At 38.8% G+C, this 24,815-nt stretch overlaps 1 protein-coding gene across 1 annotated transcript; it reads left to right on the top strand.

The window, feature by feature from the left end:
- The first annotated feature begins 1,145 nt into the window (after positions 1–1,145).
- adss2 (adenylosuccinate synthase 2) lies at positions 1,146–22,952 on the top strand. The gene is made up of 13 exons (XM_007551214.2): positions 1,146–1,481; positions 11,165–11,267; positions 12,610–12,678; positions 12,767–12,817; positions 12,977–13,043; positions 17,028–17,135; positions 17,783–17,864; positions 17,965–18,091; positions 19,152–19,306; positions 19,907–20,031; positions 20,136–20,233; positions 20,930–21,079; positions 22,006–22,952. The coding sequence occupies exons 1-13, from the start codon at positions 1,296–1,298 to the stop codon at positions 22,056–22,058; spliced, it is 1,374 nt and encodes a 457-aa protein (XP_007551276.1). The 5' UTR covers positions 1,146–1,295; the 3' UTR covers positions 22,059–22,952.
- Positions 22,953–24,815: the final 1,863 nt, after the last annotated feature.

Raw genomic sequence — 24,815 nt, 5'->3', positions numbered from 1 at the left:
AGATAGATAGATAGATAGATAGATAGATAGATAGATAGATAGATAGATAGATAGATAGATAGATAGATAGATATTAAAAATTTCTGTATTATTAAAATTGATGTTAAATATATATACACCTTTTATTTCCACTAGAGGGAGACAGATTGCCAGACTGGCAGAAAAAAAACAGAGCAGAAGCCCTGCAAAAGAAAAAAATCTGCTAAGTTATTTTAGCTAAATTTATTAAGATTGTTCAGATCTAAACACCAGTATGGAAACTTACTGGGGACTACAAGGACGGAGACAACATTCTTAAATGTGATCTGTGTTTCATTTTTCCACTTTAGCAAAGCAGCAATGAATGTAACAAACCGTAATGACACTGTCATTTCCTTTGTAGCTAAATAAATGCAACCGTGTCTTTGTTTTATATTTATGACATTGTGTAGCTTTTAATAGAACTCAACAACTATGAACTTCTTTAACTTTTTTATGTGCGGTTCTCACATCTAGTTCTGTTTCATCTGATAGTTGTTTGCTAAGATTCACATTCACTCAATTGGTTTATCTGAGTCTATTTTAATTCACATACACAGGACAAACAGGAAGGTTTGGAATTAATCATGAAATTATATATTAAATTTATGTGAGAATTAGAAATATTCGCACATAACCAATAGAGAGCCATAAATAGTTGCAAATATCACAAAGAAACACAAAAGAAAACAAAGACTTTGTGATCAATTGTGAATATTGAAAATGGGTTTAAACTTATATCCTAAAAGTGTTACTAACACATATGGTTAATCATAGAAGAAAGACTTTGATCACAGTGTTTGTTCCTCCATTTGTGGTTTAATTTTAACTGAAGGGTGACAGATGCTGCTTCTGTTCTTATTTTTACATCACTTCTTCCTGAGCATGAACACACCTCCACAAGTTAAAGTGTCACCTGAAATTGTAGAAGAGCTGTAGAACAGATGACTTCACTTCACTTGGTTCACTTAACGTGTTTTTATTTTTTTATTTTTTTATTTTTACTTATTTATTGATTTATTTTTAGACAAGCAGGTTCTTGGTTATTTTAAAATAGCAACCAAAAGGTGTTTATTTGTAGCTCTCCGTTTACATTTCAGGATTTTAAATTTTGGAATTCGAGCAGTCGCGCATGTGCAGAGAGCGTTGCTCCGCAGCTCCTAACGTCGCTGTGGGGAGAGAGCTCCCTCTCGCTTCTCTGTCATTGGGGCGACAGAAGCAGCAGGCAGCTGCTCGGTACAACACAGTCTCTCAGCCGGGGGAGAAACCCAGCAGAAATGTCTGAAAGTGGGAGTCAGGAATCCGTCGAGGCCTCGGACGGCAACAGCAGCCAGCGGACACTACCGAGACCGCCCGTTGGCAACCGAGTGACTGTGGTGCTCGGGGCTCAGTGGGGTGACGAGGGGAAAGGGAAAGTTGTGGATCTCCTGGCTCAAGACGCGGACATGGTGTGCAGATGTCAGGTAGGTGAGCCCTCGGGCTACAAAGCGCCAGCTGTTGCCGTGTAAATGCCCCCGCAAGTAACCGTTGGTCGCTAGCTAAACGGTGCTTCTTTCCCTCACGTCGGAGTCACGCTGCTTTCATGTCACCTCGTTTAATTAGGGGAAGCCAAGCGGAAATAAAAACCCTTCCTTGACAGCTTCCGACTTCCAGTGTGGGAGTTTCTGACAATTTCTCCCGCTCAGTGATGAGAGGAGTTCGGCTACACATTTATACGTCAGGTGTTTTCTCAGGGTTAGCATTAAGCATAAAGCTAAGCACTATGAGAATCAGAACGATATGTTGACGTTTTCTTCAGTTTTGCAGAAATTTCTTGAACGCAGCGTTGGTTTTAACAGTCTAAGCAATATCAGACAGACTTGCTCTGTTTTTGCTAAAGTCACCTTGAATTCTTGCTAGCTGCTTAGCTCTTTAAATACCTGCAATGTAGATGTAATATAGTTAATGATAGTTATTGGTAAATATAGCAGCCACAAGGTTCAACTCTTCAGTCTGTTTTATGTTTTAGCTACAATGAACACTTAGTTGTTTAGTTAACTAAAGGACTGTTTTTGTTGCCAGAGCAACACCTTCTTCTGAGACTCCCAATACGTTCAGATTATAGTGGATTATTATTATACATGATTTACTATTCAAAAGTCTTTAGTGTTTTAGAAATAGATATATATTTTGCTAAGAAAGATAACCCTGACATTTTTAAATTACAGAAGAACATAAGCAATTCTAAAAGTTATGAAGTTAATTGAATAGTTTATTGATTAATTCCACTTTTCATTTGCAACAGCTTTTCAGTGCCAAAAAAGTTTCAAGCCTGAATACTAGGTCAAGCTAACATTATCAGGTGAAAACAACTAAAAGTATGATTTAAAAACAATGCAAGGCTACAGAATTTGACAGCAAATGTGCTATGTTCTAGTAGCAAATAAAAAAAAAATCCTTACAATTTTGCTTACATTATAGCAACAGTATGTGTGTAACTTTAAATTTTTTTTTTTACATAAAATTATCACAATGTCATAACAGTATAAAATAAGAGATAATGTGTGAAAACGTATAAAAAAATCTCGGCCTTCTCCCTATGGACCTGCTGTCATCTGAACACATCTCTGACAGAAACAACCGATCAGAGCCAGGAGGAGTGTCTTAACGCTGTCAATCATACTAGTGGACTCACCCTTCACACACATACTCTTTGCCATGCTACAGCTTGTTTACCACAATAGAGGATGCCATGAATGCTCAAGCCATTTGACATTGCCACAGATGATGACAGATAAACGGTTTTCTTGTAACAATAAGTTGTTTTTCCGCCATTACCACATTTAGCAGCAGGAACATCAGGTTGATTAACAGTTCAAAGACACTCCTCGTGACTCTGATTAGTTATTTTTGGCTGGTAGTGGTGCATTTTTTTTCAGACACCAATAGTGGCACTGAGGAGGAGGTGGAGGAGAGCAATCTTGTCACAGATTATCTGTCTCATGTTATATTGTCACAACATGGTGATAGTTTTAACAAGTATGTAAAAAATAATATATATACATTTGTAAACGCTACATCCTTCAACTTTTATGAGATCAGACTTAATGATTTGGTTTGTTCTAAAAATCACACATGGTTTTATTTATTCTTTTTGAAAGGTTTTATTGGCTCTAGTGACCTTTATTTGAGAGTGGTCAGACATGGGGAAGACACGCATTAAAGGTCATCAAGCTGGGACTAGAACCTGTGACGGCCCCATACATGGGTTGTGCTGTACCCATGCACACCGATTTTATTTACTCTTGACAGCATTGATTCAACATGCTGTCATTCAATATTTTGGTCCATACTGACTTGATGGTATCACACTGTTGCTGCAGATTTGTTGACTGCACAACCATAACGCAGATCTCTCTTTCTATCACACTCCAAAGGTTTAGTATTGGATTGAGATCTGGTGACTGTGGAGGCTGATGAAGTTCAGTAAACTCATGCCGTGTTCAAGAAAACGGTCCCAAAGTAATTTTATCTTTTGACGTGGCACAATGTCCTCCTTGAAATACTCATCAGACGATGGGAACACCTTGGCCAAAAAGAGATGGATTCATTGATGTTAGCAATAATTCTCAGATTGACTGGCATCTGCACAATGTCCAGTTGTTAGTGAATCACCCAAAGTGGACCAAGAATATCCCCCCAACTCTACTCGATTACCACTACCCTGAAGTATCTCTATGGAGCTATAATGTCTTATTTTGGTGAACTTGTAAAGTAGGATTCTCTCAGCTGACATGGGTGGCACTCAGTTTGATGTTTAAAGGTTTAAAGGCTTGTCTGTTTAAAGGTTAAACATGTTGAGGCTTCAATTATCACATCCTGTGTACCTCGGTTGCAGTGAATGATTGATTTAATCCCACGTTTCTACCATCTTGATACAGTTTAGTTTCTTTGATGTTTGTCTACATAGTTGCCAGTCAGTGGATTATCTTGTTTTGACCATTCTCTGTAACTCTGAGATGATGATCGTTGGTGGAAGTTTCAGTAGAGCACCAATTAAAATGCCATGTCCCAAAGTTATTTAATTAAATCCTCATATTTCCCCATTCTTATGTATTTATTTATTACACTGCAGGAAGTCGTCTTCATCCCATGTATGACTGGAATCGTCGAGTTCAGGTTTAACCTGCCTTTTTGGAGTAATGACACAAAACCATGTCTTAAATTTGCCTTTAAGTATGTATCCGTTCGTATGTATTTATACACAAGATATTTACAGTATGCAGTTTAGTTTCTTGTAAGCCTGTGCGTCTTATGCTAACGATGCAGGTAAGTGTCTGTGCATTTCTGCAGAATGCAAAATATCAGTATTGCAAAGTACTGGAATATATGACAGACTATTATGTTTCCAAGTGCCATACATAGACAGTCTTTAGGCCAAAATATTTGACCAATCAGATTCACCCACACTTCCCTGAAGGCCCAGGCTTGAATTAGAGACAGAGCCTGAGATGCTGTAGGATAGCTGGAGTCACAACCGTCTTGATTTCAGAAGGCATTAGAAGTCGCATTGGTGTTTATCATATTCAACAAGGGTATTGTGTAATGCATGTTTTAAAAATGGCAGACAGACCAGTGTAAGCCGGTATGAATAATGATTGCAAAAATAAGGTCCAGAGCGGTGAACCAGTGTCTATGGAAAATACTGTCATGCATCGTTTTCTGATGGCTGTTTTTCGTTTGCAATAAGCTCTTAAAGCCATTGCTGTCTTATCAGCAGTAACAGATAATGTGCTAGTAATTCACACGCACGCACGCACGCACGCACACACACGCACACACACACACACACGAACAAACTATGAGAATGAAAGAGCAGTGTGGGCAAACACAATGCCCACATGCTGTATGAACCCCAACTTGTATATAATTACGTTAAAACTGTTCCTGATGTCCAACTTTATCTGATCACCCTGATGGTTTTACACTGAAGTGCCTGATTTTTGTTTTGTTTGACATTATAAACACTCAAAAATGATCTCATATGATTCGGTAATGGCAAATTTGAGTCAGATATCGGGGGTGTTGTGATAAACAGCCGTATTGTTTTGGACTGACGGGAAATGGCTGCGGCGCAAATTAAGCCAACTCATTACCAACTTGTGTGTTAAGTGTTCATGTCTCTAGCTTGGAGCCATAAATTGGCGTCAGATCTGGCTTTTCCATGTAAATCAGGTGAGACCCTGACATACTAGGAGCTTTTTGCCTTGGACTGTTTCGACTCCCAGCTCTCTACCTATGATTGGGATGATTGTTTTCTTTGATCTTCAGAAAAAAAGACTAGATGGGATCGTTGGTGAAAGCAACAGAGGTGGGATGAGGTAAAATGTATGAAAAAGCTTTTTTTCTGTTAGTGGCATAGAGCCATATATTTAATCAGAATAGACGCCTGCATTCTGGCTGTCCTGTTGCAGACTATACAATGTATTCAGACCACTTGTAACGTCCTGTATTGATCTATTTTCCAGGTCATAAAAAAGCAACATAGATTCTTGTCTAGCCAATCTGGGAATGTAGAGATTTCTTTGGGGCTTCTGAATCTCTCAGCTAAAATGCTCTTTTTATTAGTTTTGGTTTATTAGCTTTTATTTCTCTCCTGCTTAGGAAGTCTTGTTCCAAGTCACTCAGCCTAATCATTTAATGTTATTATTAGCAAAGATTGTTCTATAGCCAAACTTTTAAGCTCAACACCATCTCCCTCAGCCTGCTGGGGATAACGGTGGTGTTTATCTTTGGAGTGCTCCGAATATCTGCCGTGTTCAGAGAGCTATTAGTTTACTCTGTTGATAACAAGTTGACATTACAAGTTCTTCTTCTAAGTGTCTTTCCACAGACTGTCTTTCCAAGAACGTAGCTGGACATAAAACGAGAAAACAGGTTTTGGCTTCCTGCGCCGGTTCCTTTCCATGCCTTGTTGGATGTGTACGTTTAAAATGGGGGGCGAGGGGGTTCACTGACACGTGAGTATGCTGTGGTGAGCTGAAAGAGATGGTATCGATCTTTTTATAAAATCGACTCTGCAAGCAGTTTTTTTTTCTTGGTGTTTGTTACAGCATAGGCCTCTGAGAGTAAGGGCGGCAAGTAGACGAGAGAAAATGCGTGAGACTGTATTGTTATTTCAAAAAATATAATTGCATAGCAGTTAGTACATCAGGTTCCCTACCTGCTCACGCCCTCATTTCTTCTGCTTCCATGGATCAGGTTTTTGTGCGTTAGTCAGACAAATGAAGCACACTAATGCGTCTTGTTGCCTTGGAGTCTGGTGTTTGAGTGTGAAAACACCAAGGCGACTCTCTGAGAGAACACAAGACCGAGGTGTGAAGAAGGAACCGTTGCTCTGTTGACCCTTGACGTTGAGTAAACAAAGGCTAACATTCTCTATATGTCAAACCTGAAATACGTACGCGTCCCCCAAAGCACAACTAAGGTATTTTCTTCTTATGGTTGTTAATTAACTTGCGTTATCAAGATATTTAATCAATTTTGATTCTCCACCATTTAAGAGGTCAAAAGTATTTTGGCTAACCATACAAATAAAACTTTTGTGACATGTCCTTTTGTGACATTCCTAATTTTTTATTATAGCTGCTTCCATAGGGCACCATGTTTTCCAGACTATAAGTCACACTTTTTCTTATAGTTTGGTGGGTCCTGAGACTTATATTCAGGTACAACTTGTATATGTTTTTTTTCCTCTTCGTGTTAAATATTTATTCATGCTGATGGACATGGACCAAGGATTAAACATTACCATCTGTAGCCATGAGGAAAACTAATCACAGGCTAAAAGCTAGAGCTGGAGGAAGAAGTCCACTGTTGGTAAATAAAGAACATGCTTCTGATGTTCTGACGATCTGTGCTACCTCATTGGTTTTCCTACCGTAGCGCATCTAGATAGCTATCTCTATCTGTCAGTGCTACCCGGCTTTGGAGACTGCTGATGACTTGCCCGACATATTTGAGTTAATTAGAGGCTCACCTGTGGAAAGTGTTTCAAGGTCACTCCTGGAACACACTGCTCTCTTGTTTGACACGCTCAGGAAGAAGACGGGTTGTGTGTCCTAGAGACGGACGTATTTTGGCCCAAAATGTGTAGACTGACCCCAAAATTTAGCAAAAGAGCTTATGAAGATGTTGGCTGAATATGGTGACACTGAAATGTGTCCTGTACCGACATGGATTGATAGGCCACTCAGTGAGGAGGAAGCAATTTCTCCAAAAGAAACACATAAGTGACAGATTGCAGTTTGCAAATGCACACAGGAACAAAGACCTTCATTTTTGGAGACATGTCCTATGTCTGATGAAACTGGAGGAGTGGGGGGGCTGCTGCAGGAGGAACTGGTGCACTTCATGAAATAGATAGAATTACGAGGAAAGAACTTTATGTGGAAATACTGAAGCACCATCTAGAAATCACCCAGGAAGATGAAGCCTTTTTTCATTATTGTTTTAAAATTTTTGTAAAAAGAAATTGGGAAACCATGCCACTTTTTTCCCTCCATGATGCACTTGCCCACTTTGTTTCACTATGTTACGTAAAAAACCCTTGCAGACTACCTTGAAGTTTGTGGTTGTAATATTGCACAATGTGACAAAGGGACATGAATACTTGAATACTTCCGCAAAGACCAGAATACATTACAAATATGTGTGTGATCATAACGGGTTGAGTTAATGCTACAGCTGAACTGTATGGCTTGTTGCAGAAGCAGAAGTTCCTGTTCTGTCTTTTACTTTGACACTGTGTGAGCGTACCATCAAAACGCACTTCATGCTCGTAAAACATGAACGTATTTGTTGCTCCACCCAGCTTCAGTCTCAGTTGTGAAAGAATCCTTTCACAAGAATCCTTTGAACAGGAATTCTTGGAAGAATTTTTTTCAAGAATGTTCATTTGTAATGAACATTATTCATGTTCATTACAAATGTTATGTCTTGCTTATGACAGTGTCATGTCAGTCGTATGCACACCCCTTCACACGAAGTGGTCCTAAGTTCTTTCATGAAGTGTCATTCGGTTGTGAAAGAATTCTTTCAAGGAATAATTCTTTCACAACTGAAAGAGGTTTTTCAAGAATTATGCCAGCCTTATACTCACCCCTTCAAATAAAGTGCTACCAAGAATTCTTTCCCATGAAAGCGTTCTCTCTTTAAACAAAGAAAGACATTTTACATTGTCTTTATCAGAGTGATAGGTTGACATTAATAACCGTCCACAAGTGCAACAATGTGACTGAATTTATCAGAAGTAAGGGGAGTGTAAGATCAAACCATTTTAAAGCAAATGGGAGTAGTTTGAAATTGAGCTTTACCACACTTGTTTTCTAGCAAACAGTTCAAATCCCTGTCTGATGGATGTTGGCATATGAGATAAAATCCGGAAGATTTTTCAATTGAATAGGGAAAACGATAATAAACTTTTACACCTTAAACAGATATGGCTTCAGTCCCTCAAGCTTTCGAAGATTGGGAGGATGACTTGAAGAAATATATCAGATGTTGCACATTGACAAGGTCGGTTATGGTTTGTTGAGAAACCCAGGAAGAGCCTTAATTCCACACAACACTGAACTTTAGCAATAGGAAAAATACTGAAGTGAAAGTTTGTTCATGTTTTGAGGCACCAGAGCGATCTTATACCCATACCTCAGTGGAACGTATAAATATACATTTATGTAATTGATCTCGTGTTTCTAAGCCTTTAAATTTATGTATTTTGAAAGTTTTATGTGGCAATTTACCTCTGCTGACTAAAATGTTCAAGTAGATGTAGTGATAGTCAGAGGAAATGAACTCCAGGGACAGAGAAGAATACGTTTAGTGGTCGTTTCAGTAAAAATTGTTAAGAACTGTGACCACCCTGTTTCACTTTGAGTCGATGTTCAAACCACACTTGATTATAGTGACACCCACAAACAGCACAACAAGTTTCATACCTTCCTGGGAAATGTTTTCAAAGTGTTGAGTTATTTCATCATATTTTTCTCAGTCATATCCAGGATAGTGATTTTTTTATAGTACCAGTTTTTAAACTGTGCTTTTTTGTTGTTGTTATTTTTTTAATATGAACCCTATCATACCATGATATGATTAAAATTTTTCTGTACTGCCTCTCCAGCTCTGCAGAGCAGCAGGTGTCGGACCACTAACAGTTCAGTTTGTTATGACTGGAATGAGGTTCTGGTCACGGGACCCTATGAAGCAGAGCGCAGTTCTTTGGTTCTGTTGGGGAGGGATGTGTCGTAAAAGTGCTTTCTAAAAAGGAGAGGCATCTCTTCCCAATCATGTGTTGCCCTCTACACCTGCAGGGTACTGTGCTGGCCAAGAATAACTCTGTGGTAAAAGCACATGCTAGCTTTGATTTATGTTTACAGACTGGAGAAAGGGGAGCAAATCCTGGTCCAGGGATGAACTAGAGACAAAAGAGACAGAGAGAAAAATGGATCTGTAGTTAAATTTGGCTTAGGTCTTTTTTGTTTTGTACTTTCACAAGCTGTTTCTAATGTTTTTCTTATTATAACTGTCATAATCTAACTTCTGGTGAAGTTTATAAATAAAATCTTAATCCTAAAGCTTCTTTTTGTATTTACTTAGGTTATTCTTTCTCCTTAAAATTAGTTTGATTTAAACATTTCAGTGTGACAAGTTTTCCAGTGCTTTACACTACAGCCACATTCACCCATTCACAATCTCACATTTGCACACCGACACACAGATCGGTTGGTGACGTGGGGTTACGTGCCTGGCCCACATTGGCATGTGACAGGAGGAAGCTGGAATCAAACCTACAATTATTGAAGAAAACTACTCCACAGCCACCACACAAATGCAAAATCTGTTAGGGGTAAATTCTTATTTGCTGCACTGTATCTATAATTGTTTTGAGGAAACATTTGGATAATTGCATGTTGTAAATTGTATAGCTGAGTGTTGATATATGTCCAAAATAACGTAGAATCTCTGATTCTCAGTGTCTATTCAAAGGCTTTTTGATATTTTTGATTTTGATACCTTAAGAGTAAAATAGAGTAAGCACCCTCTACATTTGGAAGTACCTGTAGTTTTTATTAAATGTTTATTTTTTATTTATTTATTTATTTATTTATTTTGAGTTTTTAGAGTAAGACAAGTATAAGAAGCTAATGTTAGCTAATCGTGACAGTTTGTGTTATTTGTGACTGGAAATATTTCAGACGATTTGAGCTCCTTTTGAGTGAAGGAAAGGTCTTTCAGCCATTCGACTGGTAGCATGCAGCAACAGGTGAAGGGAGTTGTATTACTGATGGTCTGTGCTACTTGTAGCCAGATTATAATTTAATTAGTTGTGGCATTTTTATCAAACTCCTAGAGTAATCCAAGTGTTTAGTTTCATTAACCAGTTTCTCAGATTGGTGATAATATCCTCACCTCTAAGCTGTCAGATGTCCCGCTCTGTGATGTAACCATGTACAAAGCTCAGTGTTAATGAGCTAATTGATGGCGTTTCAGTAATTATGGGTTCAGACTGCACTAACATGCATCGATCAATAAACTGATTTTCTATTCGGTGACTTTGGGTAGTGGGACAAGGACAGCAGCACGGCCATTAAATGCTGCTAACGGTGTAACTGATCTCTCCCTCTGTGCAAACATGACAGCCAAAACCTTGATATTCAGGTTTGTCATTTCTTACAGCTGGTGGTGAAGACCGTTGGAGAACCAAATATTCTTCCTCCAGCTACAGTTTCCTTGATCTGAAAGTGAATAATCCTCAGCAGTTGAGCTGTGAGGTTTAGACATTCATTTGATCATGCCAATAGGAACACCAAGTCCTGCCCGGACATGTAGGATTGGTTTTGGGTGTGCACCATTTTTATCTTTTCAGACAATAAACAACATACCAACAATCCACTGAACCTGTGTTATATCTGAAAGATCCTGTGGGGCCAACAGTACAAACAGAAAGTGTCCTGCTTGCTGCTACTCGTCAAATGATTCAGCCTGAATGTTTCTTTAAAAAAAAAAAAAAACACACACACACACACGCACACACACAAAACGTCCAGCAGGCCTCTGTATTTCTGTTGCTTCTCCTCATCATCGGCTTTCTGCTGCTTCTCTGCAGGGCGGCAACAACGCCGGACACACAGTGGTGGTGGACTCTGTGGAGTACGACTTTCACCTCCTACCCAGCGGCATCATCAACCCCAAAGTCACCGCCTTCATTGGTGTGTAAGAGCAGCACACTCTCTTCCCCTCTCTCTTTTTTTTTCTCTTTTTTTTTTTTTTTAAATCCAAACTACGTGCACATATTCAGGCGCACTAATAAGGGCGTCCTTCATTATTTTTTTTTTTTAGAGCAAATTGACTAAGATATTACCTTTTGATGTGAAAAATCCATTTTAATGACTGCTACAGAGACTGTGAGCAGCTTGACTCGGCGCCAAGCTGTGGGCTGCATCACATCCACTCAACTGCACTAACTTCATTAGCTAATGGAGTCCCAACTCTTCCTTTAAGGCTCCCAAACGCTCCACACATCTGTGCTTCAACATTCAGCTTAATTGCGTCTCCTTCTCTATTTCTTCTGGGTCCGTGACACTTTAGTGCTTCTGTGTTTAAGGAGAGTTTCTTGTAGTGTTTCAGTTTGTCTCGTTTCCACATTTACTTTTGACACATCCATATTTTCTACCTTTGTTCTTTATTGGTGAAGGGAGGGATTTTATTGTATCGTTTATCATTTATCGTGATAATTTTCCTAAGTAAAAAATTAGATTTATTATTGTCGTGGTGCATTCTAAATAAAAATGTTTAAAATCACCCAAAACCATTCGTATTGTGGAGATTGTGAGTTTCAGGATTGTCTCCACTGTTTGTTCAGTGAGAGTATCATTACACATCAATTAATTTAAATATATGATTAAATGCACTTACTGTGGGCAATTTGGCGGTACAAATTTTTCTTCTTTATGTGGAAAGGAGTAATAAATAGTTCTTATCGTCACTTTTATTGTTATTATATTAGTACTACAAAATGTTGTGTCAAAACTTTAAGTCCACCCAACTCTTGTATTTAAAGCCTCATTAGTCAACATCTTCTAAAAGATGTTTTTAGACTAAATCTTGAATTCAATGAAATTCCATCACCTTTATCTTTATATGTTAATAACCCGGGATTACTCTAAGGTCTTCCTGTAACTTTCTAACTTGTTGCCGTTGGGGTACATTTTGGACAAGAATGTGGTCGACCATGTGCAGTTTGTTTGGGCATGTGGTAGTGATGCTCTGTGGGATTGTGGAGTATTTATCTGAAACAAGGAAGCAACGATGTGGTCATTTTTTTTTCACAATGTCAAAATGGTAGATATATAGATAGGTAAATTTTGAATATTATCAATGAGTATCAATATAGGCTGAGACTTCCACACTGGTACATTCTTAACAATACTAAACATTATTCAGGTAATCAAATGTATAATTCCCTGGATCATCCTTACATCGGTTATCTATTTGTTACAAAGTTATCAGAAACTGTGAATATAACCATTGTCTCATCGGCGGCTGTTTCAGGAAATGGTGTTGTGATCCACCTTCCAGGCCTGTTTGAAGAGGCTGAGAAAAACCAGGGCAAGGGGAAAGGTGAGTGAAATACATATTTTTACACCGGTGTACAACAGCGTGTTTTATTAGACCCCGAGAGATTAAAGGTATTCCTCTGTATGTTTAGGCCTGACGGACTGGGACAAAAGACTGATCATCTCAGACAGAGCACACATAGGTAAGCCCTGCCAGCTCTGCCTCTTTGCTGTTTTTCTGGGGTGGGGGGGGAAGGGAATGTGTGTGTGAACGCTGGAATGTGTGCATATTGGTGGATGTGTGAGTCCTGCTTTCTCTGAGGTGTGTGAGAGTGTGTGTCCCCTCTCTCCCTCCTCCGCAGTGTTTGACTTCCACCAAGCTGTCGATGGCGTTCAGGAACAGCAGAGGCAAGAGCAAGCAGGCAAGAAGTAAGAAACCTGTTGCTTAGAAAGATGGTTGTAGCACACACACACACGCACACACACTCCAGCTCGTCCAAACATATCCGTACGTATGGACAATGTAAACAAGCATGGAAGGCAACGTCATGTAGGATTTTATTTTTAGTTTTAACGTACATAAAACTAAAAGTTGGTATGGCTTGGTCTGAGATTATCACCAGTCTAAAGAATAGATATAATTTACACATAAATTTACAACTAAAATGTAGAACATGATTATGTTTTATTTCACACAAAAAACTACAATTATTCCTGTTGCTGCTAAAATCTGGACATATTGATTAATGTTCTAATAGCTTTATCTGTAACATTTTGATATCTCACACATACATTTAAGCAAAAATATAAAATAAACTTTCACCATATTTAGTAGTGGTACTATCCAAGTAATTGTTGTGCTGAATAGTTACTTTGTTTGCTTTTCAGCTCTTTAGATGCTCATCCTGGGTTAGCCAGCAGCTTTTAATTGATTGGGCTCTAAGCTCATGTAGCCAGCATGCAGACCAGTTCAGGCTTGTCACCTGTTTTAAATAAATTCCACATTAATAAGATTATTGTGGCGGTCTTTTGGTTTCCACACCACCACGGTTTGTGTTTTAGAAATATTTCCAAACAGTGAGATTAAGGTTAGTTTGTTCTGTCAGAAACAAGGTTTCCCCCAGAAAACTTGCTAAGCCCGGTGGTACTAGGGCAGTCATTCATACAGCAGCCTGTCGTGTTTTTTAGTTAAATAAAGTTGACAGGACATTTGAAAATATCACTTGATAATTATGTATTATTGAAAGCTTGGAAGATTAATACCTGAATATCAACTATAAAGTCTTAAAAAATGCAAACATTTTGAAAATATTTAAGTAAATAAGCAGTGCTTAGCCTGGTGGGGTCACAAGTAAAGCCTGGTGGCCCGTCAGGCTTATAAAACACTGGGGGGAACCCTACAGAAAGTTGACTGGCAGTGCAGACTGATAGCTTGAGAAGTACTTGGTTCCTGGGCGGACTCCTGGATTCATAAACCCCACCATTCTCAATCATTTCTGCTATATGCATCAGTATCTCTAGATGGATACGAATGACTTTGCGTTGCCGCCTCTCTATCAGAGGTGTGTCAGAAACTGCCAATAGGCTTTTCAGTTTGTTGAAAAACAGGTATATCAAAATCATAACATGGACGAGGTCCCTGTCACGTTTAACAATTTAAAAAAAAATGACTCATACAGTTATAGTCAATGAAATATCCCAACTCCCGATGACTCTCGTTTGTCAGAATAACAGCAACTTTTGAAAATAACAACCTTTAAGCAGGTATAAAACATACTTTTCATTAAACCGCATTTTTGTTTTTAAGAATTAAAAAAAAATGTTTTTGGTCTGGTGTAATATTATGATTCTTAAATGTTGTTTCCATTAGCTGCAAGTGAAAAAATCATCATAATTAACAGAAATGAAGACTTTTAAACTTCCAACTGTGAAAATAATTAAACTACATAATGCGTCTCAATTAGTGGTAAAGTTCCTAAAGTAAATCAGCTTTTTAATAACATATTTTATTGAATGGGTCAGTGTGACTCATATTATGTGTTTTTTCCTCTTCGTGATTCAGTTTTTGACTGATACGACTTACCAGAGCAACTTGTAGTCCAGAAAATACGGTACATTGTTTACTGTCCAGTACACAGGTCAGAACCTGAAACTTGAACAGGATTTGTATTGCAGATCCTCAGGGAAAAAAAATAAGTTCCTACAGTTTCAGACAGAGGTTTTAGACTGGTATTCAGAGGTTATATGCTATCGTACAGCTGATAGCATATAGCTGTGCTAAAACTAAAGTTTCCCTCCATAAAGTCATAGAAAACTTTAGTCACCGACACATTCTCCTCTCTCTCACTTAGTAATTTGAGCCTTAGAAACAGTATATAGATTTTTATTTTTGTTTTGCAGATTTAGCAGTAGCCCTTTAAAATTTGTATTTGATAATATAGCATACTACAGTAGACAGACAAATATGTTAACATCTAGGATGGTGCAGTCGGAGTTTATTTTACGTACAGAACACATCACTTTAGATCTGCCTTGAAAACATTTTTTTGTTAGTGTAATATTTTCCTTTGTGAGCAAATTTAGGTAATGATTGTTAGAACAAAAGACTTGGTTTGTTGCACCATCTTTATGAAGAAAGCTCTGACTTCTTTAAAGGTGCAGTTATTCCCGTTTTTATATAAACTTTCTCTGTTACTTAGTTTCCTACTGCTTTCTTAACTGGGCTTTTAAAGCAATGAGGTTAAAATGAGTTGCTTTACCAGCACATAAATGTCACTGTTTTTACTCCTAATTTCTCCATTAAAAACTTATTGTTACACTTAATTCAGCCAGTAAGCTAATATAAGGTGTTAAATGAAATTTGTTTGCTAGAAAACTCTGATGGGTAATTGTCATTATAGGTTGTTTTTTTTGTGTGAAAATGAGCTGCTGTTTTATTCTCACATTATTCTTCTTTAATGAAGTAATATCTAATTTTAGTGAATCTAACCATCAACTCATCCATGCTGATGAACAATAAATTCACCTTATACAGATTTTTTATTTTTTTTTATCTTGGATCGTCTTTATCTGATCCAAGAACTTAATCCCCTAATTGTATCTTGAGATGTTTTTTTTTTTTAGAACAAACCATAATGACTTTGCAGCTCATCGACCAAAGTACAAATACTCCCAGCGAATCTGTGTGAGAGGCAAAGCGATCACATGCTGTAATGACACAGCCATTATAAGCTTTCAGCTGTTTGATGCATCAGGCTGGTGGATTCTGCTGGAGTCGGATCACACAGATTACATTCATACAGAACCAAGCTGCTTAAAAGTACCAGGCTAAACATATTCCAGGAATTACAAACGGTCGGGATCGCGCTGTATTATCACATTTACAAGTTCAAAGCTGCATAACTTTTACTTTCAAGCACATCTTTATGTGTTTTTATTCAAAATACAGTTGGAGTTCAGCTTCCTTAAAGACAGAGGAAAGCAGAAGTCCAGAGTTTAAAATTAAATGAACTGTTTTTAGATTTTATGATACGGTGTCATTTTTTCCAACAACAGTCACTGTTTCAGGTTCATAAGGCGTGTGTCTAATAACCGTAACCTAAGATTTCTTGTTTTGTTTTGTTGCACGTTACAATGAATGAAACTGTACTTGGGTTATGTTTAAGGATATAAATATTCTGTTTACTTCTACATTTTATGATTTATGAAATAAAAATTAATCCTTTCAGAAAATTACCAATTAGAACATTCTTTAATAGCCTGCTTCAGCCTCTTAATTTCATTTATGAAGTAAAAAATAAGAGAAAAAAAGTGTTTTTTTTTTCATAGTGGTAGTAGTAGTAGTTGTGGTAAATCCACATTAGCTTTCCACTGTGGGACACATGGTGAGTGGATGTTTCACACTGAGTGGGGCTTCAAGTGAAACTCTATATTCGCAGAGGATCTTTGTCTATTTCTGGTCCGTAGTTTGCATGTTGGCTCAGCAAATGTCGCTGTGCCGAAGCTTCCTTTTAATAGAAGAACTTATCGGATGTACACGTTGACATGGCATGTTGTTGAAATGCAAATGTGCATTTTGCTTCATTTGTTGTCTAATACTCTTTCTCTGATGCTGTGCTGTACATAAAAGGTGAACTTCTGATCATTCAATAGCTAGAGAAGGTATTTTCTGTCGCTTTGGGAGTTAAAGATGTATCTGTAAAATATTAAAACAATAAATGTCTGGTCAGCTAATTGGACACGGTTCTTTCTGTGTCTGTTCGGGTTCAGTCAGACTTGCTGATTGGTTAAATGACAAGAGTTTCACGTGTGATTGCATGACGAACTCTGTTGCTGTAAAATGGTGAGGTGTGAATTAATGTGAATGTTTTTTCTTAATTTTCTCCTCCCTTCTCTGCTCCCTGCCCTGCTCAGCCTCGGGACGACCAAGAAGGGGATCGGTCCGGTGTACTCGGCTAAGGCGGCACGCAGCGGTCTCAGGATATGTGATTTACTAGCCGACTTCACTCAGTTCTCTGACAGGTCTGTTCCTGTATTACAGGATTTTACTGTCTGCCCTCAGTTAGCTCTGTAGGATTCATTTTGTTCATGAGTTTTTAGCATTACCCCTCTTGTTTCTGTCTAATCAGTAAATCAGTAACATTGATATTGTCCATTCTGATCTTTTTTTGTTTCATGAAATCCTTTCAAATACAGTAATAGACTTTCAAAATCTGTATCTCCATTTTTGACCAAAGAAAAATGTGGAACATAACTACCTATAAATACACAGCAGTCACCAAGCACTTACCACGAGGGAAAATGACTGTTTTCTACTTTAAAAAGCTTTTATTTGTCCTAAAACTTTATTGATGGAGTGCTGTCTAATGATGCCAATGAACATATACGTAGTTCATGTTTGTCAGGTTATGGCTTCATGGTTAATTTAAAATTTCTCCAAAAGGTTAACGCCTCTCAATAACGTGTTCATGCACAGCCCCAGAATTCAGGAAATTCCAGTGAAGTACGGATTAGATTTTCTTCCACTTGTTTGGATATTGCTGAAATGCTTTCATTGTGGAAACTTATGACTTTTTTTATATATATTTTTTAATTTCTCATGATCATTTCACAGAAAAGTGTGCCTAACTTTAGAAATGTAACTAATCAGAGCTGACCACCTGTTACAGATACAAAATGCTGGCTCAGCAGTACCAGGCCATGTATCCGACACTGGAGATTGACATAGAAGGAGAGCTGGATAAATTAAAGGTAATTAATAAAAGTAATCTAAACAGGACGATCATCTAAAACCTTGCTGTGTTTTGGGGTTTTTTTATATTAAAGATTGGTTTGTATTTACCTGATTCAGGCCTATGTGGAGCGACTTAAGCCCATGGTGAGGGATGGCGTGCACTTCATGTACGAGGCTCTCCACGGCCCTCCCAAGAAGATCCTGGTGGAAGGAGCCAACGCAGCACTTCTGGACATAGACTTCGGTCAGTAAGTCGGCGCATGTGTGCCTCATCTAATGGCTGCTCTGGTTAGATAACATTAAGATTTGCGTTGCTCTTCACAAAAGCCTTCCTGGGGGCATGAGTAGGGATGACGGTAAGTTTCCCTACGTGCTCCAGTGTCTGGGGTTTACGTGCCGTCTCACCAGCTGTAACCACTCTGTGTAACCTTACTGCATGAGCACCAAGGCGACCACTTGCAGCAGCCTGTCAGTCGAGATAAATTACAGTCATTTTCAGGAATTATCTCGCACCTGAACAGATCCTTTGTTATTGCGAGCACTGACCACACTCAGCACTATTATCAAAACAGCTAGGTTGTCATAGAGCCTACCTTGAGTTCCTGGATTGGCTTGAATCATTTTCTGTGACCTGTGTGAATTTTTACTTGCACAGATTTCTCATTAAAGGGGCAGTATTATGCAAAATTGACTTTTTTGAGCTTTACGCCATGTTATAACGTTACGCCCTCATCAAAAAACATATTTGGAGTTTTGCCTCGATTCTTTCATGCATGTTTGACAAATCCTTTAATCTCCCATGGCAACCATTCAGCTGTGTAAAACGCCTGGCTGGATATTGCACCATTTTCGAGGCGCAGCTTCTCCCCAGAGCCTCACAGAGCAACCTCCCTCTGTTCCTCAACTTACACAACTCCTTCAGACTAGCCAGCAGCAATTAGCAAACACCTGGTGGCACTGCACATCTGCTGAGCTCTTTATACGAGCTACTTCTCAGTGCAACTCTGGTAAAAATGTTGATAAAGTGTTAATAAAGGAACCATGTTGTGATGACTTCCTGACAGCTAAAAATAACATTGGTTATGTTAAAATACATAATACGGCCACTTTATGAATCTTATTTGCAAACAGAAACCATTATTAAGGTGAGCTTTTTTTTTTTTTAAGAGCACATGAATGCTGAGGGAAACGGCGAGGTATCCGACCTGGTTTGTTTTTATTGACCAAATAATCCTCCGATTATAACCTGAAACCTGAAAAAGATGCATATTTATGTGTGGATTTTAATTTTTAATTTTTTGCAGGTACCTACCCATTTGTGACGTCATCCAACTGCACAGTCGGCGGGGTCTGCACGGGACTCGGCATGCCTCCCCAGAACGTCGGCGAAGTTTACGGGGTCGTTAAAGCCTACACCACCAGAGTGGGCATCGGTGCCTTCCCCTCAGAGCAGAGCAACGTAAGAAGATACACACGGCATGACACATTAATGCTTTATGTTTGTCACAGGAGGAGCCTTCAGTTTTACTACCAAACCTAAAATTACGCACCTATAAAAAGACCTGTCTGAGTCAAACTACCATATTGTTCAAAACCATTGCGATGCAGTAGTTCCATAGGATTACTTATGGAAAATATATTTCTACATGACAAATAATTTACCAGCAGGCGTAAATAGAAAAGGCTCTGCTTGAGCAGTCATGACAAAGTTATTCTTCTTCAGTTTTTGATTTGGAATAGAAAGTGTAGATTTTCTGTTGTAAGATTTTCTCATTCTTTATACATACTGGTGTTATTTATAACATAGTCATAGGTGTTATTATGCTGTTAGAAACATGACGTAGAAGTCCAGTTCTTTAGAGAGGAGCATTTTGTTGTAAAACAGCACCATCTAGAGGACATGTTGGCACATTAGGCCCATCTGCAGTATATTTTTCATTAAGCTAAACCACCCTGTAAATCCTGATTACAGGTCAGACTGAACTTTAATGGTTTTGCTGCTAAAGGAAGACCGCAGAAAACTCACATGTGAGATGTTTGTTTCTTTATTGCTGATCAGGAGATCGGAGAGCTGCTTCAGAACAGAGGGAAGGAGATCGGCGTGACCACGGGCAGGAAACGGCGCTGCGGTTGGCTGGACCTGGTGCTCATCAAATACGCACATATGATAAATGGCTTCACTGCGTATGTTATTTATTTTTTTTTGTTCTGTTTTCCTTTCAGTTTTAGCTTTTTTTTTCAAAATGTGAAAGATATAAAGAGAGATACTTCATTTATTTTTCTTTCAGGTTAGCGCTTACAAAACTGGACATACTTGACGTATTTTCAGAGATCAAAGTGGGCTTAGCTTACAAAGTCGATGGTGAAATTATACCTCATTTTCCAGGTAAGTGTGCCTGTGAAGAAAAGTATTTAACACGGGAACGTGTATTTCTGTTGAAGAAATTTTAGCACAGATTAAAACTTTCAGTTATTTCCTCACATTTTAAATTTAACAATTCAAGGTGTCAGATGTCTTATTTGGAAGAAAAAAAACATCCTTATGTCATCAGATCCATTGAGAAGTTTTTTCTCTGCACATTTCTCCATTCATCTTCCTTCAGTGATATGAAGTTTGGAGTTTTTAAGGTGAAATCCTGAGCATTTACTCCACAGAGTTCCACTTTGTTCTTATCTAAAAGCATTGTATTCTCCTTTTACCTCACTGACGCATCCAAATGTTCTTCAGCAAACATCAAATTAATCTCAGCATGCTTTTTCTTCATCAGTGGAGTGTTGCGCATTGATGGTGCACGGAGGCAATCGCAGTACTTTTTCGCAGACATTGAAAAAAACTGTACCTGCTTGCTGCTTTTAACTAAAAAAAAATTGCCTTTAATTATATATTTACTAAAGAGTTTTTCCTGCTTTTCCAGTTTTTGTTTCTTTTTTGGCTCAGAATAAGACATCTAATAAAAAACAAAAATCCGATCAGATTACGTTTCCTTTACCATGAATCTGGTCAGAGAGCCCCAGCTTTTAACGACTTGCTGTCAGGCAAACACTTTCAAATTGTCCTCTGCTCTGACTGATTTTGCGCCAGCCAATCAGGAGGTGTTACAGTGCGTCGAGGTCCAGTACGAGACGCTGCCCGGCTGGAAGAGCGACACCTCAGCAGCTCGAAGCTTCGAGGAGCTGCCAGAGAACGCCCAGAAGTACGTGCGCTTCGTGGAGGAGCATGTGGGAGTACCTGGTACGGAAACACTCGCACAAACACACACGCATACATGCAAACACACGACGATGACTGAAGGAACACTTTTCTGTTGCTTGTTGCTATCACTTTAACCACACAGCCTTAATGAAATAAAACATTTTGAGGATTTCTATTGTAGTTATTTCAAATATTTGAACATTTTTAAACAATCTGACTTTCCTGAGCGTGTATGTTCAAACTCTCATCCTATGACTTCCAAAAAAAAAAAAAGGCAAACTATTACAGCAAAGTCATGTTTGTGCCAACAAAATGATTACTAACCGATCAGTAATTGATTGTTACGTTTTACTGTTTTTGTTGCCACATATCATCAGGAACTATATTTTAGTAAGAGGCAACAATCTGGTACTCGTTTCTTATTTGGTTCTTCCACCACTTCATCTGCGGCGCTCCTTTAGGATGGAAAGAGCCTTAAAGTAAATTTGTCAGCAAAATCTCACCTTGAAAAATGATTTTAATATCCAACCTCTGATTTAAATTCATATCCTCCATGATGCTTTGTGTGCATCATATGTGCAATGTCCAGGTCAGCATATTTAAAAAAAATAATAAATGAAGACTTTTGCAACTAATATCTCAAAACGGGGCAGCCATTTTCCCATGTGGCCTTCAGGGTTTTTGTTGATCAATTGAAGTTCAGTGTCTCCAGCTGCATTTGTCTTGATTTCTTGTTTTCTGGTTACCAATAAATCAGTGAAACTGGAGTCACTCATCACAGGAACAATCTCGTTTTACTTTGGGTGCATCTGCTTGGTGAGGTCAAATTAGGCTCTGGGTGATCAGAGGTGGGATTATCACCCACCTGCAGGTCACCATCTCCTGTTGAGCGTTATCATTTCAAAAAAGGAGATTAAACCCCAGACTCCTCATGAGGTGAATAAAAATCTTTCCTCTCTCTTCAGTCAGGTGGATCGGAGTGGGAAAGTCACGGGAGTCCATGATCCAGCTGTTTTAGAGGAGCGAAGGCGACACACCCTCCTTCCTTCATCCGCCCAACGTTACACACAGCCAACCTACCTGTCTCAAAGACACGACCACTTCTGTTGTTACTGTTTTAACTCCATCGGACCGGGCCGCGCCACTGACTCTGTAGATCGGACTTCCGTCAGACTGAGCACTGTGTTTGAAAGATTTCCCACCATTTTAACATTTTAAACTGAAAGCAAAACACTGTCTGTCCTTCGTTTTTGTCTCTTGTGGGGTTGTAGTCGTTTATTTTAAAAGAAACTCCGTCTGCGAGGAGATCAGGGATCGCTCCGACGCAGACACAAGAACTGTTCTAATCGGTACTGGTGTTTTTATCTGTCTCGGTTTCTTGCTGTCATTTTTATTTTTATTGTTTTTTTTAAATCCCCATGGCACTTCGGTGGCGGTCGGTTTGAACCGCAGCACTTTAGATGCTCTGAACTCTGTCGGCTTTACATTTTATTCTTCTGTCAGATTTGCACAACATGCGGCGGGTAAAGGGATCTTTTAGACTTAAAAAAAAAAAAACAGTCCTTTTGCATTTTTGTTTTCTCTGAGCTTTGAAGTTGCACTGCCTCGTCGTTCAGCCAGAAGACGTAACTCTTAAATGTCTTGTAGTCGACGAAAGCGTCTCCTGACTGCTGATCATAAGAAAATCCAAATGTCTGTCCATAATGTGGGGATTTTCCAGGAAAGGCTACAGAGAATCCCGAATAGGTAATCTTTCCGTAAATGAGAATAATTTTAGTTGGCTAGGGGTCTTTCTGCTCATATTCATGTGATTTAAGTCGTATTGCTTTGGTTTCTTTGCATTTTCGCTGCAATGCTCTGTTCATGTGTGAGAAAAGTAACTTATGAACCGATAAAGATAATATTTCAGATATTTTATTGTTGTTGTCTTTGTTTTATTGTAGCTTTGAAAGCCATGCAAGACAAGAGGCCAGTTCAAATTTTAGTGGATCTGGTTTTATGTTCCCATTTTGAGAAGATAAAAACAAATAATTGATATATAAATGTATAAAATCATCCTTTTAGCATCTGCAGACTTCTAAATGTTGCATTTCTTTACCACAAATCAATTTTTTGTCCACATGCTGTCCTCAGGCTACTTTATTTTTTTAAAGGGTAATCAGATGATCTTTTGATTAGTAATTCATAACGTCTTGTTTTTCAAGGATAAACTGGCCACTTTTCAAACACGGGTAACATTATACTTCCTAATCCACTGTATTCATATGCTAAAAAAAAAAAAAATTTTTTAGAAATAAAACATGTCACGTATTAAGAAGTACTCAAAATGAAACATGGATGCATGATTACCTTTTCAAGTTGAAGTCCAGTAACTATAACACAGACGAAGCACTGTTTGTGAAAAAAGTTTTCACCTTTACAGAATGAGATGTAACTGTTATTGCTGATCCTCTTATATGTCAGATTATACTTCACTACTCGTCTAAAGGCTTCAAAGCTGCAGTAGATAATTTATAACATGCTTTTTACATATTTGTTAAAACTGTCAAGCTCACAGATCACAGGAAAAGCTTGATTCTTCTTTTTCTTTTCAGATTATCTGTGTCATGTTATAATAAATATGTAAAAAAACATTATAAAATGTACGTACTGCAGCTGTTTTCAGAATCTTGGTGCACTGGTGTCAGAAATAGCATATATACTTTATTTCATTGCGAGCCATTTACAGTAATCCTTATTTGGTTTATTTACGTGTGTAAATATTAGTCTCCAAAATGTAACTCAAACGTCTGCTGTCGAGCTTATTAACGACCACTAGAGGGAGCCATGAGACTGGGAAATGTCCATAGAAAACTCTTTAAACTCAGACTTAATATTTGTTTCCTAATTAAAACTGCTCAGATTTCATGTTCACACAATTTTCAAAGGCAAAGAGGAAAGAAAACGACTCGAGCAGCTGAAACCTACACGACTCTTTCTTCATCTGTGTTTTTGTTTACTTTGGTTTACTCGCGCTGACCACAGGTTGGCTCCGGTGACCTCGGCTTCACCTGCAGCTCATTTTCCTGCGTTAGCCGAGCTTCCTCTCCCCCATTTGACTACATCTGAATGCACCACAACAACCTCTAAAATCCCACACAAGCAACTCGCAGAGTCTCCATCGGTACCAAAAGCATTTTTGTCACAGTCCGTCCCAAACGGAGAGCAAGCTGCAACTCGGACCCGAGAGGCGTCTGGCGTGAAGCCTGGCCTTCCTCCGCATTGTGTGGCTGCGGCGTGTCGCAGCGGGACAGAGGGCACCGCTGTCCCGAGATCTGGGCCCGGGTTACGCCGATTTTCTGTCCTGTTGCCCCTGCTTCCTCTGCACCCTTCGGTGTCCGTCAGCACCCTCCCTTTCTTTTATTGTTCGGCTCTCTGAGTCCGTGCTGCCCCTCCAAATTCAATCTCTGTACCCCACAACCAGCCCCTTCAGCCCCTCCGAGCGCCGCTCCCCGTCTCCCCCACTTCATTTGAATCCCACAGTGAGGCCTCTTTGTGGGAGCTGCCGCCGCATTGTGCTGCGAAGGGAAGCGGAGTAAATGGACAAGCAAATGAGTTTTCTCCTACAGCTGACTGGTGCACACAGCGGGCATAAGCATACAGTACCGAGTCGCCCCTCGTCTCGGTTCCGGTTAGAGCAGCTAAGTTTCCTGCAATGTTTTTAACTGGTCTTGATTTGTATTTTTTCTGGCTTTCTGATGGTCTTACTTGGTTTTTCTTTGAACTTTTGCTGATT

The sequence above is a fragment of the Poecilia formosa genome, unplaced genomic scaffold, assembly GCF_000485575.1.
Source record: "Poecilia formosa unplaced genomic scaffold, Poecilia_formosa-5.1.2 Scaffold40, whole genome shotgun sequence".
NCBI classification, from domain to species: domain Eukaryota; kingdom Metazoa; phylum Chordata; class Actinopteri; order Cyprinodontiformes; family Poeciliidae; genus Poecilia; species Poecilia formosa.
This window is presented reverse-complemented; position numbering and strand designations above follow the sequence as displayed.